Genomic DNA, 13,510 nt, shown 5'->3' with positions numbered 1-13,510 from the left:
TTCTTTGCAGTATTTCTTTCATTGCCCACTCCCATTTCAGTGAACGATGGCGGTGAACGATGACTTGGTGCTTTCATTGTAATCAGCAGGACTACCTCTGCACAGAGAAGCTTGGTGTGGATTGTAGTGTTTACTTTTAGGGCAACTGGGAAACTCTACTTCAGCTAAAATCATAAAACAAGTTACACATATAGTATTACTGGAAGGTGTGGTTTCAAAACTTCTGCTTAAGTAGCCTTATCCTAAAAATCTCTCTTGCTAGATGCCTAATTGATTACTATCATAATTGTTGCTATTTATTAAATCACAAGGCCGTCTGCAATATAAAAACTCAAAAATACGTACCACAGTTGCAAACAAAAGTAATACCTCTCCCACTGTTTGTTTAATTAGTCAAAGGCCTGGGAAAAGAGGAATGCTTTTGCCCGGCACCTGAAGATATGAAACAAAGGCACCAGGCAAAATATAAATTACGAATACAAAAATTGTCCTTAGAATATTAAAAATTGTATCATGTTTGGCTCAGTAAAATTTCTTTAAAGGAAAGATTGTGAAGAACAACTATTTAACATAAAACAAGTGACTTATCTGTAATTGGAAATAATATTCTGATCCCTGTTACATACAGTGTTGATTTCTTGGTCTGTAATAGATACCAAACATTTTCATATAACAACATCAGACCAGAGCCTGGAACAGCCATATTGTAAAATACTTATTTATGGAGATGAAAAGCATCTTATTATAATTAAGCAAAATATTTTAATCATATGCTCAATCTGATAATCTATTAAATACTGTTTTGATTAGTTTAATAATTAGGGCTTTACTTGTTTTTTCAAACATGCTAGAAATGTAATCAAAGGCAGTATTAATCCTTATAATTAAGTTTTAGTAGAGCAACAATCAGGATCAGGGTAGGATGTCAGCATTCTTCTAAGACAATAATGGTCTACGTCTACATATACTGAAATATAAAACAATTAAGTCATGTATGGTTTGTGTCAGATTTGCCCTATATTTTTCTTCATCCTGGAATTATAAGGCCTTTTTTTTTTACCCTATTAGCTTTCTCACCCTACTCTTGTTTGGCTCCTTTGAATTAGTTGATTATTTATTTACAGGCATATATACTACCCAATAAGCAATAATTTATCATTTGATAATTTAATTTAATCATTTATGTATTAACATTCTTTTACACCACTTTTCCAGCAAAGTGGGTAAGATTAAAAAAAAAATTTTTAAACAATTTTTTTTTATCTGGCTTGGGTGTTGTACCATATCAGAGGCACTGTGTGACTTACAGCTGTTTAAATTTCCCATTGAACTGAATGGGCATTGTGGAGGGCTAAATGATTTTCTAAATTAAATTGTCAACTGGAATCACATGGTAGCCTTGAAATGGAATTGAGACATATTTGTTCCAACGTGGGAAACTGATGTAAACCTACTAATTTTTTGCTTTGCATGAAAATAATGCTTGGCTTCAAATAGCTGAATATCTAAGAAATCTTAGTGATTTCAGACATCATGAAAGGCACGTACTGTACCTTTATTACTAAAATCTTAATGCCCTATGTTGTCTGTCCAGTCTGTGCTACAGTGCATTTGTGGAACTCTTTTATGAATGAGGGATTCCCTGTTGCTTTTAATGTTAGATGCAGCTTTACTTATGAGAAGGGCCCAAGCTTCAACTGGGAACATGCATTTGCATCTATCGGTGTGCAAAGCAGTTTTCAGACGCAACACTGCCATTCTTGATATGAGATTAACCATGCATGTCTACTCAGAAGTAAGCCTCATTGAAGTTCAGTGGGACCTTAAAGGTAACCATTAGGTCCAGTTGTGGCCAACTCTGGGGTTGCGGCGCTCATCTAGCTTTATTGGCCATGGGAGCCGGCATACAGCCTCCGGGTCATGTGGCCACATGACTAAGCCGCTTCTGACAAACCAGAGCAGCGCACAGAAACGCTGTTTACCTTCCTACTGGAGCGGTACCTATTTATCTACTTGCACTTTGATGTGCTTTCGAACTGCTAGGTTGGCAGGAGCTGGGACCGGGCAACGGGAGCTCACCCCATCACGGGGATTCGAACCGCCGGCCTTCTGATCGGCAAGTCCTAGGCTTTGTGGTTTAACCCACAGCGCCACCGGTGACCCTTCAGTGCGACCTACACCTAGGTAAATGGCTATAGCTCTAAAGAAGCTGTAGCCCTAAAAAACAACCACCCAAAGAATAACTTTGGCTCCTGTTGTTATTATTAATTAAATTTGTATACCATCCAAACCTGCAGATGTCAGAGGTTTGATGTCAAACCGCAACATAAAATCACGGTATAAAGAGAACACAAAATATATAATAAAAACAAAGACAACTCAACAATCCCCCCTTCCACAACACATTTTAAAAGGGCATAGGATGTAAATCGGATCAGTCAAAGGCCTGGTTAAAGAGGAACGTTTTTGCCTGGCACCTAAAGGTGTATAATGAAGGTGCCAGGTGAACCACCCTGGGGAGAACATTTCACAGACGGAAGCCACTGCAGAAAAGGCTCTGTTCTTGTGTTGCCACCATCCAGACATCACACAGAGGAGGCACATGAAGAAAGGCTGATCTCCGGGTCTGCATAGATTCATATGAAGAGAGGTGGTCCTCTTCACAGCTCTTTGTTAGTAGGTACCGTATTTTTCGCCCCATTGGATGCACTTTTCCCCCTCCAAAAATGAAGGGGAAATGTGTGTGCATCCTATGGGGTGAATGCAGGCTTTCGCTGAAGCCTGGAGAGCGAGAGGCTTCCCGCACCTCTCCGCAAGGCGCGGGAGCCCTGCGCTGGGCTCCCGCAGCTTGCGGAGAGTTGCCTGTTCTGAGATCTGGGGTCGGGGGAAGCTCGGGCTTCCCCCGCCCCAGCCCCGCGCCTGGGGGGGGGGGAAATAATTTTTTTCCCTTTATTCCCCCCCCAAAAAAAACTAGGTGTGCCTTATGGGACGGTGCGTCCTATAGGGCGAAAAATACGGTATCTTATGAGGTGGCAGGTTTTTGTTTTGTTTTAGCTTTCCAGTCCAATAGAAGCTACAGATTCAGATACATATTGGGGTTTGGGTTCCCTCCCCCCCCCCTTAAACTTACATTACAATGGAGGGAGAAGGCAAGGGACTCGTCCGTACTCTCCTCGTCATGCAGTGGTAATTGGGACTTGTAAATTGAGCTAGAAATTCTAGAAATATATTCTAGAATACATTTGGTTCAATGTGCATATTATTTTTCAAAAGTCAAGAAAATTAAAAAAACAGAACACAATATTCCTCTGTTGGCTTGGACATATTTTGAACTTTAAAATGTGCACTGCTAAACAAAGCTACAATGTTGTTGCTGTTTGCTCCTAAATTATTGTTGCAGTGTATGAAGCAAAGCTAACATTGTACTTCTATCAGTGTGGAGAACCTTTGGCCCTCCAGATATTGCAGAAATGCAGCCACTATGTTCCCCGGCCATTGGCCGTGCTTGCTGTGATTGATGGGAGTTGTAATATAAGTCTGGAATATAAGGCTAAAATCCAATGCAGTTACTTCCGTGAGCTATATCAAAGTTTATTCCACCTAGAATGTGCCTGCAAAGCTGTTTTAAGTTATAGCTCTTCTCCATTTTTTTTCTACCTTGTGAATATTTTTCTGTTGCCCAGAATTATGCTGGATGGGGCTTAAAAGTGCTAGGCTTGTATTTATTCAATGATTTTTTCTTATAGGAATATCCACCCTGGAACCCAAATCATATCCATGTGGGTTTCTTGGGTAGTTATTCATGCAGGCACTGATCAGACTCAGATCTGCTTGGTGGCCTCAGTCTAGCAGTACAGTCGTACCTCGGAAGTCGAACGCCTTGCGAGTCGAACGTTTTGGCTCCTGAATGCTGCAAACCCAGAAGTAAGTGTTCCAGTTCGTGAACGTTCTTTGGAACCCGAACGTCAATCGCGGCTTCTGATTGGCTGCAGGAGGTTCCTGCAGCCAATCGGAAGCCATTCATTGGTTCCTGAGCGTTTTGGAAGTCAAACGGACTTCCGGAACGAATTCCATTCGACTTCTGAAGTATGACTGTTCCCAATCTAGAGTACTGAAAGCAGAGTTGTTAAAAAAACATAATTTGATCTATATAGCTCTATAAAGTACATGGAACTTTAGAGTTCCAGTCTCTGCTCAATATCCAGCATAATCTTTACATCCTTCTTGCTGGCACCCAGTTATTCCTCATTTCTCACTTGTGCATTTATGAGCTCTTTTTTAAAAAATGGAGTATTTTGTTTGCCAAGTACTCCTATTCTAGTACCCTGTTATCTGGGCTCTCCATTTTCCATTTTTGTCAGTCATAGATCTGAGTTTCCTCTTGACTCATTTGTAGAATACATTAAACAGCACTGGGTCCAGCACTGGTCCTTGAGGAAACCTGGTAGATGGCTCCTTCCTCTCTGACAGTTCATTCATTGCCATCTGGAGCTATTGAACCAACTTGGATCCATCCCATGAAATCTCTTCGGGTTCAGAATTCTCAAGCAAGCTGATGAGTCAATCACTTGAACTTTTTTTCAAAGCAGTTTTTGATAGTTGCCTGCTACCATATCCAATGCTTCATCTGGGAAAATCGGGCGGTAACGTTTTAGTCTTAACAATTCCTACTTTCAAATATTCCAAGCCTTGAAGATCTAGGATTAATCAAGAATGTTTAAGTATTTAACTACTGACATTAAGATGAAAAGCAACTCGTCTACCAGGAAGTGCTCTTATTAAGTGAAACAACGAGAATTCCCATTTGCCCACTTCAAGCTGTGATCTCCTGAGATGTACTGAGCTAAGCAGGGTCATTCTGGGTCACTATTTAGATACAAGACTGCTAGAGAAAGCTGAAACGCCACGGGAAATATTGGCAATTCAGAAAGTGAAACATACCTTCTGAGCTCGTATTGAACCAATCAATATTGTTAAGGGCTGCTGTATAGCTGGGATGGGAGATATAAATGTAACATAGGCTTTGCCCATCTGTACCTTCTTACAAGTAGAGCTAAGCATCTAGACATTTCCTCTTGTTCAGAATAATTGTTTAATTCTTACCTACATTTTCCATTTATTTTTCCCACGTTGTCCGAATTAACTTCACTTCCTGACTTTAAGATGCCTTTATGTCATATCGCTTCCAAAATGTTAAATGGCGAATGCTGGAGGAAAAAAATTTCTTTTGGCAGGGATCTAAACATCCCGGGCATAAGCAGAAGCCATTTCTGTGCATGTGTTAGTGGCCATTGTTTCTCCTAATCCTATACTTGTTGCTGTTATTTATTAAATGTTCCCTCTGGAATGTCTCTCAGTCATCAAGAACAGCTTGTGGAAGGAAGAGTGAGGAGGTAAAGGATGAAAATGGGTGGATTCTGGCATTCTGTATGCAACTGTTAGGATCCCAGTCTTTTTTTAAAAAAATTACTGGACATTTTAACCTATATATTCCCTTTGACTCAGTCTGTGTGTAAATATATATTTCCTTTTTTCACATACATAGGGTTTTTTAAATAATACTTTTTATTAGTTTTCAATCACAAACCAATAATAGCCTCATTATAACAATACCAATTTATAATACAATTATTAATAACAATTGTTCAAATACCGAATTCTATAATTTAGGTAAAGTGGCCTCCCACGTGCTAGATTTCATGAATTGATTATTTGCTTTATTTCTGCATTCCAAAATCTTACCGATTTCCTTTGCATTCCAGTCATAATAATAATCCCTCATACAACAACTGCAATATTAATAACTTCTATTCGTGTTGACACATTAAATGATTCATAAAATTGCAAGTGAGGAACTCAAACTATATCCTTGTTCTTCCTGTGTGTGGCAATTATTCTGTCTGTGGTGTTTCTTCCTGTCCTTGTAAGATGTTATGTCTTTCTTTCCCATGGTTGTTGCTCTTATCCACCATGCCTTGGGTGGAGCTGATATCCCATTCTGTTGTTCCAGAAATTTATCCATTGCTCCATGCTTCATTGTTTTTCAACTTTAACAACAGCTGCAAAAGTCACTCTGTCCCCAATGTGTATAAATATATATTTCAACCGCTCCCCCCCATGCCATATATATAATATATGCAGACAAAATTAAATCTTCCCATATCTGATTTCCAAGCCTTAGGATGACTGAGGATTGAAACTTGCCATATTTTTCTGTGTATAAGACAAGGGTTTTTTATTTAAAAATATTGTTAAAAATTTAGGGTTGTCTTATACAGGGTAATTGCATGGGGGGCGGGCGATTGTTGGCAGCCACGAGTAGGAGATATACAGCGGCAATTGGGCGGGTGACTGGTGTATGCACCAAGGGCTGTTTCGGATTGGCTGTTGTTGTGGCAATTGGGCGGGTGATTTCTGGCTGCTGTTGGTGATTGGGCAGACAATTGTTGTCTTTCGTGAGGCATGCGATTGGCAGCTGTGTTCAAGCGGGTGACCAATTGCCGGCAATCACCCCCCCAAAAAAACCAAGTCTGAGCATTCCCCCCCCAAAAAAACTTAAGAACTCTGGGAAGTCTCCTGCCATTTTCTTAATTTGAAGTCCCCCAAAATAGGGGCCGTGTTATATGGTATTTCTTTTTTCCTTGAAAGCAACTTGAAAGGAATTGTGGTTGAACATTAAGGGGTGTTTCCCGCAGCTGATTTTTAAAAGCTAACCATGGTTAGCTATGGCTAGTAAACTATGACCTAGAGTTTGGATCAAAGAACAAGCTGCTTTTAAGGGAAAACAAAAAGTGCCATTTCTATCTGCAGAGGAAGGGCAAGCACATGTTACCATAGTTTGCTGTGGCTTGTGCTAAACCATGGTTTAGTGTGACAAATGAAGACTGCATGCAGAGTGCACTAGAAAACACCCTTTACTGTTAATGGTATCTGTTATGAAAATATAGGGCAGGAGAAATTTTAGCGCAGTTACAAGTTTTACACTTTATATAAAAGAAGACTACACAAATTAAAACTAAACTGACACCATATTCTGCACTTGCTGCTGAATTTTTCTCGAATACTTACACATGGTCATAAACAAAACTGTGAATGGCAAAATCTTGGTATGATTTAGACTGTTTTACAAATCTAACTTTAAACAGCCCCTGTATTGTCATTTCAGCCCCCTCATCCCACAGTGATCCTGGACTTAAGGTCCCAAATGATCAGGGCCTTCATATGGGTAAAAGCAACTTAAAAAGGGGGCACCCTTTTAAGTTACCCATCCTTTGTGATGAGACACAAATGGGGAGGGGGGAGACATTCCACATAGAGGGGGCTGTTTTAGGAATGATATTTCAATCCTTTTACTTCCAAATTACTGGCTTGACTTTCAGTTGCAGTCCAAAAAAATCACATAAGGTAAATTAGTTCGCTCCACATTGAAAGTAGATTTCGCCCATCTGCTTGGTAGGAGAACTTTGCAGGTGGACGAGAGACAAACTTGCTTTCATGTGTTCAGCTGTCTCCATATTTAACTTTCAAAGGGCAGTAGTTTCTTTTCTCCATTCCTCTATTCATGGTGTTCAGCTGAGGTTGCTGAGCAGCCTTTTTGAATATCAAATAGGCTATTGATAGTCCCATTCAGATTCCGAAAAGAAAAAAAAAGATATTACTGGAATAGGGAGGTATTTTAAAATAGAAGAAGTTCTGAATTAGCAAAATAGAGCAGCGTATCAGTTTGGCTTTGAAAATATGGGCATGTTTTATTGCAATTTATTGCAATTTTGTTTAATTCTCCCCACCCTAGCAATGTGGTCAAGCTTTTTTTCGCTTTTTGTACACATACCGGTACCTCTTTATTTACAGTAGGAACACAATAGGATTATTGCAGTTATATTATTGAAATTATACTATCATGTATTGTTCTTTTTATCCATTTGGCTATCTACCATGTTGTCTCCTTGGGGCTCATGGAAGACCAAAATCTTCACAGTACAATATCTGCTAGAAAGAGCATGTGAACAATTGCACAATTAGCTCTCTAATACAGAGGGTGGGCAGACTTTGGGCCTGTCAATCTATTTTTTACTAGAACCCCAAGATATACCAGTGAGAGTCAGGTGCAAAAGTTACATAGTTAGGATGGGAGAACAAGGTGTCTTTGAAGACTTCTTGAGCTTAGGAATTTCTTTTCAATACCAGAGCTGAACTGACCTTGCAATCTTTGCACACAAACATCCGCTCCTGGTGTGCTTTCTGTTCATTTGAGCAGCCTAATTTTGGTGGGGAAGTAATTTTGTTACTTTTTTTGCTTAAAAAGAAAAATGATCAAATGGGAGTCAGAAATCCTTGCTTCTTTACTACAAATCATCTAAAGATCTACAGGTAGATTCCAATTTACGGGTAACTTCTGCAACACCCCTGTATTTCTAAACTTCTTCGTGCCACGTTACCAAATAAGTGATAAAATTCACTTGGGCTGTAATCCTAGACAGCCTTATACAGAGACCGGGGAAGCACAAATGCAGGCGGAAGTTTTTGCTTATGTTTATACGGTGTTTAATCTTCACCCACCTGAGCGGGCAAACAATAAATGCTGATTTCTACTGGGTGATTGACATTCAAAACCACTTTAAGACTGTGACCTTTGCTATGGGAAACTTGTCTTACCACTGGTTTTAAGTGGTGCTATTCATATATCTGTTCTATAGGGGATGATAAGTTACATTCTTCAGGGGAGCAAGCTCTTATCTGACGGAATGCCTGGTTTTAATAATTATTTTAACTGCATGTTGAATCTAGTGAGGGTAAACACCCGTCTGTATTTAGGTATTTGTAATTTTGAGAGACATATTGCTGAGGTGAACCCTGTCCCATTGTCCTTTATTGCTAGGTGTTTATTCATCTCACTCACATGACATTCATTTTATGTTTTTTTGCACTGGCTTTGGCTACAGAATAATATCCATATTCATTCTATAAGACGTGTTAAATATCTCTAATGCAATTAGAACAGGGGTCAGCAAACTTTTTCAGCAGGAGGCCGGTCCCCTGTCCCTCAGACCTTGTGGAGGGCCGGACTATATTCTGAAAGAAAAAAAAGAACGAATTCCTATGCCCCACAAATAACCCAGAGATGCATTTTAAATAAAAGGACACATTCTACTCATGTAAAAACACACTGATTCCCGGACTGTCCGAGGGCTGGATTTAGAAGGTGATTGGGCCGGATCCGGCCCCCAGGCCTTAGTTTGCCTACCCATGAATTAGAACATTGTATGTATGTTCTTTTATATATGCATTTGCAGGAATAATTATTTTGCAATCTTCGTTGTGCGAGGGAATACTTAAGAATGTCTTCTCTATAACAGGACACTACAAGCATAGAGAAACTGGCAAACTGTTGCGAAGACATGTAAGTATCTCTGTTTTGATGTGCTAAAGGCTTAATGGGGGGCCTATACAGTTAAAGATTGTCTATTTAGGAAACTCTGAAGGCACCAATGAAAGCCTTGCATGCCCTGTTTTGCCGTGATTCGTATGACCCTTTAGCGAAAAACAACACCAGACTATTCTTTCCTATCTAAAGCCATCAAAACTCCCTTTTCAAAGCACGGGCTCTAGAGAAAGTTTCTGTTTTGTTGGCAAACACTGTGCGGATCACGAGGGCTGCCGTAGCTTTAAGGCTGCCTTTGGTTGATACAGATGCAGTGCGTGCTTCTCATAGTTAAATCTCATCTGCATGCTGCAGTGAAAGGAAAGCTGCTCTTGTAGTGGCTGGGATGCAATTCATCAGAGTCAAGTAATGGCTCCCCAGCCAACCTGCATTGTTCTCTTTGACTGAAGTGCACCATGGGAATGCTGTCTTTCACTAATAATGCTGTCGTCTGTAGATCGAGACCCCGAAAGCCATGGCAGCAGACCTTCTCAGAAGTTTTTGGCACTCGCTGGAAGATCCTGTGGTTTATTCCTTTCAGGCAAAGGCGACCACTGAGAGTTCCCCACCACTTTGCCAATCACGTCTAAACAGATGGATGGTGGGCACAGATGGGTCCTCCATGCTGGAAGTGTGTTGCAGGTTTTGTGATAATAGAACCATGACAGTCCTCAAGCCAATTAAAATCTACCCACCAATCTTAGACGTCACAATGTGCCCCAGGCTTTATTTAATAATAATGATCTTGATTCCGTATTGGGATTAAATGCACATTTCTCTGTTTACTTTTAAAGTGTACTTACTTTCAAATTAGCTTTTTAGAGGAATTACTTTAATATTTGAGGTTAATAACAAACACAGCTGATGTACAAAGTTATGACCAAAATTGTTTTTATATTGGACAGTGTGATATGTTTTACATAGATGAATAGGTTTCAAAAGTGTCTTGCCTGCCTTGAATTTTTTCATTCTTTTTTTTTAAAAAAATCAATAATACCTACTAGTTTATGTGGCGAGACCCGTTTCCTGCTTACCTGGCTTAAAATCCACAAAGTTGTCTTTTATTTATGATGCATGATATCAATCGAACAGTTCATCTCTAGAAAAAGGTGGCGTTTTAACACTGGGGTTTTTTTAAAGCAAGGGCAATTTTGTGTCTTATGTCCTCAGTTTTATATATTTAAAAAGTGTCTTTTGTTCCTGTGTAAAAGCAAAGCAGAAGAATTCAGCCCACTGTTAAGTCTAAAAGGAAGAAAAAGATTATTTTCCTGTTTTTTGTAAATGCAATAATTAGCCCTTTGTGGTAGATGTGTATTTTTTAAAATTAGGCATGATCTAGTCAAAGTTACGCATCTCTTAAATCCTAATTGGGCGGGGGGGCATGTAAGCCACCTGCCCATCAGTTTCCTGAATGGTAGCTGTGCTAGTCTGTTACAGCAAAAATATTCAAAGGTCTTATAGCACCTTAATGACTAACGGATTTATTATGACATGTGTTTTGTGGGTTTTGGCTGCAATCCTCCACACATTTACCTGGGGGGTAAGTCCCATTGAACTCAATAGGACTTACTTCCAAGCAGACTTGCAGAAGACTGCACTGCTTAATTTTGGCTGGATCATACCTATAGGTTTTACCGATCGGTATAAAATATAGCTAATATAAACATATAAAAATACTGTGTTGTCACTGAACTAATACTTGTTTTGTATAGTCACTGCTAGAAATATATAGAATTTAAATCACAAGCGTGCATAGGTTGGGTAATATATGTGGGAGATATTTTTAAAAATAGTATTTATATATAGCAAATATGGATGTTAAAAAGATAAACAATAGTTAAGTGTGTATGAGATGGTAGCAATTTATTAAACTGCAGTTGGTGATTAAAAGCGAGATGAAGCGGGCATACCTATTAGACCTGATCAATATTAGACCTGATCAAATGGTAATCCGAGTCAAAGATCTATGTTGGTGTTGATTTCAGGTTTATGTCAAGTACTAATCAGCAGGATGGGTGAATTCTTTAAAATAAAATAAAAATTAGCAAGATAGCTCCCCATTAAAAGGATGCTCCCTATTCAGAAGGCTGATCCAGAGAAACAGTTCTGAGAAATGTTGTGTAGATAGCAGCAGTGCACTAAATCAAGGACAGCATCACAGTTTGCAGCAAGAACCCTGGCTTAACCCCAGTTGTACTGCTGGTAAAGAAGCATTGCTGTCCTGGTGCTTTCCCGCCTTATCGTATCTATTTCCTTTCGAGTGCTGTTGTCAAGCAGTTCAAACGTTGTGTCGGAACCATCCCGAAGTACAGCGTGTGTGCAGCTCTCCCTTCGGTGGTGCGCTTTTGAGCCTTTGTGCTGCTGATTGCTGCATGACCAGCCCTATCAGACAGGTGGCATTGGCAAAGGAAGCAAACCCCTTCTGGTTCTTCAAAAGTTGCCGCATGCCCAGATTTCAGCATAAGCGCTTTGCCCATGGAAGCATGATCTGTGCTCCCACTTTTGCATATAAAAGGTGCTCACCTGTGCAAGCAGATTTTGCACCCTAGCAATCTTCAGCCTAGGTGGTTCTGGGCAGGCAAATACTGCATGTGGTCAAAGTGACCCGTGTCGGATAGGAGATCTGTCCTACAAAATCAGAACTAGACATCCTAAACTGTATCTCACAGAGATGTAACTTGATTATAAACTTGATTACATTGTGGCTGCTAGCAGATACTTCCAAGTAAGTAAGTAAGAAAGAAAGAAAGAAAGTGCAGTTTTAGTGCAAGCGAAGAAATGGCCAGTCCTTTCCTCGGCCCCCTTCCCCAGCTTCCAGCCTCTTCTAAAAATGGGATATTCTGGTAATTCTGCACGAATCGCCATAAAAATGACAGCAATTATTTCATGTTTTGAAATGTCCCTCTGGTCTTTTCATTTTGAGAAAGCCTGCTGTTGGGCTTTTAGGAAAGTTTAAATAAGTGACTTAATATAAATGTTCCATGCAAATTGATTAAGAAAAGAGATGAGCTACCAGTCTTCCAAAAGTCACAAAAGCCATTCAGATTTTTGACAGAATCAGGGTACACATTTCCCTTTTAAGGAACACAGTTCTTAATTTCCTTTTTTCCTAAGATTGTTTGTGCACTGGCTTCCGTAACTTTAGCGCCTTTTAATATCAATTGGAACAGTTGCTCTATGCAGTTATGTTATTGCTATTATTTATTTTGAAAATCAAATTCGGGACAGAAGCAGTAATGACATCTATTAAATGCCTGTTTCATTCTACTGCCTAAGGTACTGTTATGAATGCATGCCTTTTGTGCAAAGTCCAAATCTAAGATAATTTTGAATGCATCAGAAAAACAGTCCCAGTCGTTCTAAAAGTTTCTATACATACTATTCGAGGTTGAGATATCCTTATTTCTCTTGTTCTCAAAGTGCCCTCTCTTGGTTGAATTATGTAATGACAATGGTATTCCACCCTCGAATAAAAATAATGTTCTAACTTCAGAAAACAAGATTCAGGGTATTTTTATGTGTCTCTTTTTCATACTTGAGTATTGAGATTTGTGCCAGAAAGTATGTTTAGATTCTGATGCATGATGGTGCAATAAATGTCTTATATTACTTGACTTCGAAAAACAGTCCCTGTGTATCCAGAAAAGAAAAGAAAAAACAAAGAGCTCATTCTGGCACTCAGATATTTGCAGGTTTTTTTGCTGACATATCTAGTAATAAACCTGTCTGGAGTAGTCAATATCTGCCCTTGCAACATCAACTGATGTGTTAGGGATTGAGCCTTTGTCAATTCTCAGGTGGTTAACTCCTGCCAGTTCTGCATATACTGCTACAAAATCCAAGCAGACTATGGAAATGCTAAAAGTTCAATGAAATGTTGTAAGCTCTCTCTCTATCTATCTAATATTTAGTGTCCACCCCCTAGTAAAATGCTATGAAATTATCAGTTCAAAGGAACTGGACTGGCTATCTGCTCTGTGATATTACCTCCCATTTCATAATGATAGATACTGTAGTTCTGTGGAGTCACCTCATAACCACTAAACCCCAGATTTAAATCCTAGGAAATGCTTTTCCTGGTGGATCTGA

General features: G+C 39.5%; 1 protein-coding gene across 3 annotated transcripts in view; it reads left to right on the top strand.

Moving 5' to 3' along the window:
- Positions 1-13,035, top strand: part of ZDHHC21 (zDHHC palmitoyltransferase 21) — a 43,876-nt gene extending 30,841 nt beyond the window's left edge. For all 3 annotated transcript variants that reach the window (XM_081176914.1, XM_081176915.1, XM_081176913.1), the window contains 2 exons: positions 9,357-9,400; positions 9,879-13,035. In XM_081176914.1, the coding sequence (XP_081033040.1) occupies positions 9,357-9,400; positions 9,879-10,011 (177 nt within the window). In that variant the 3' untranslated portion in view covers positions 10,012-13,035. The remainder of the gene's footprint in view (positions 1-9,356; positions 9,401-9,878) is intronic.
- Positions 13,036-13,510: the final 475 nt, after the last annotated feature.

This window comes from Podarcis bocagei (genome assembly GCF_964188305.1).
Source record: "Podarcis bocagei genome assembly, chromosome: 17".
Classification (NCBI taxonomy): domain Eukaryota; kingdom Metazoa; phylum Chordata; class Lepidosauria; order Squamata; family Lacertidae; genus Podarcis; species Podarcis bocagei.
The sequence above is the reverse complement of the archived record's forward strand: the minus strand, read 5'-3'. Positions and strand labels throughout refer to the sequence as shown.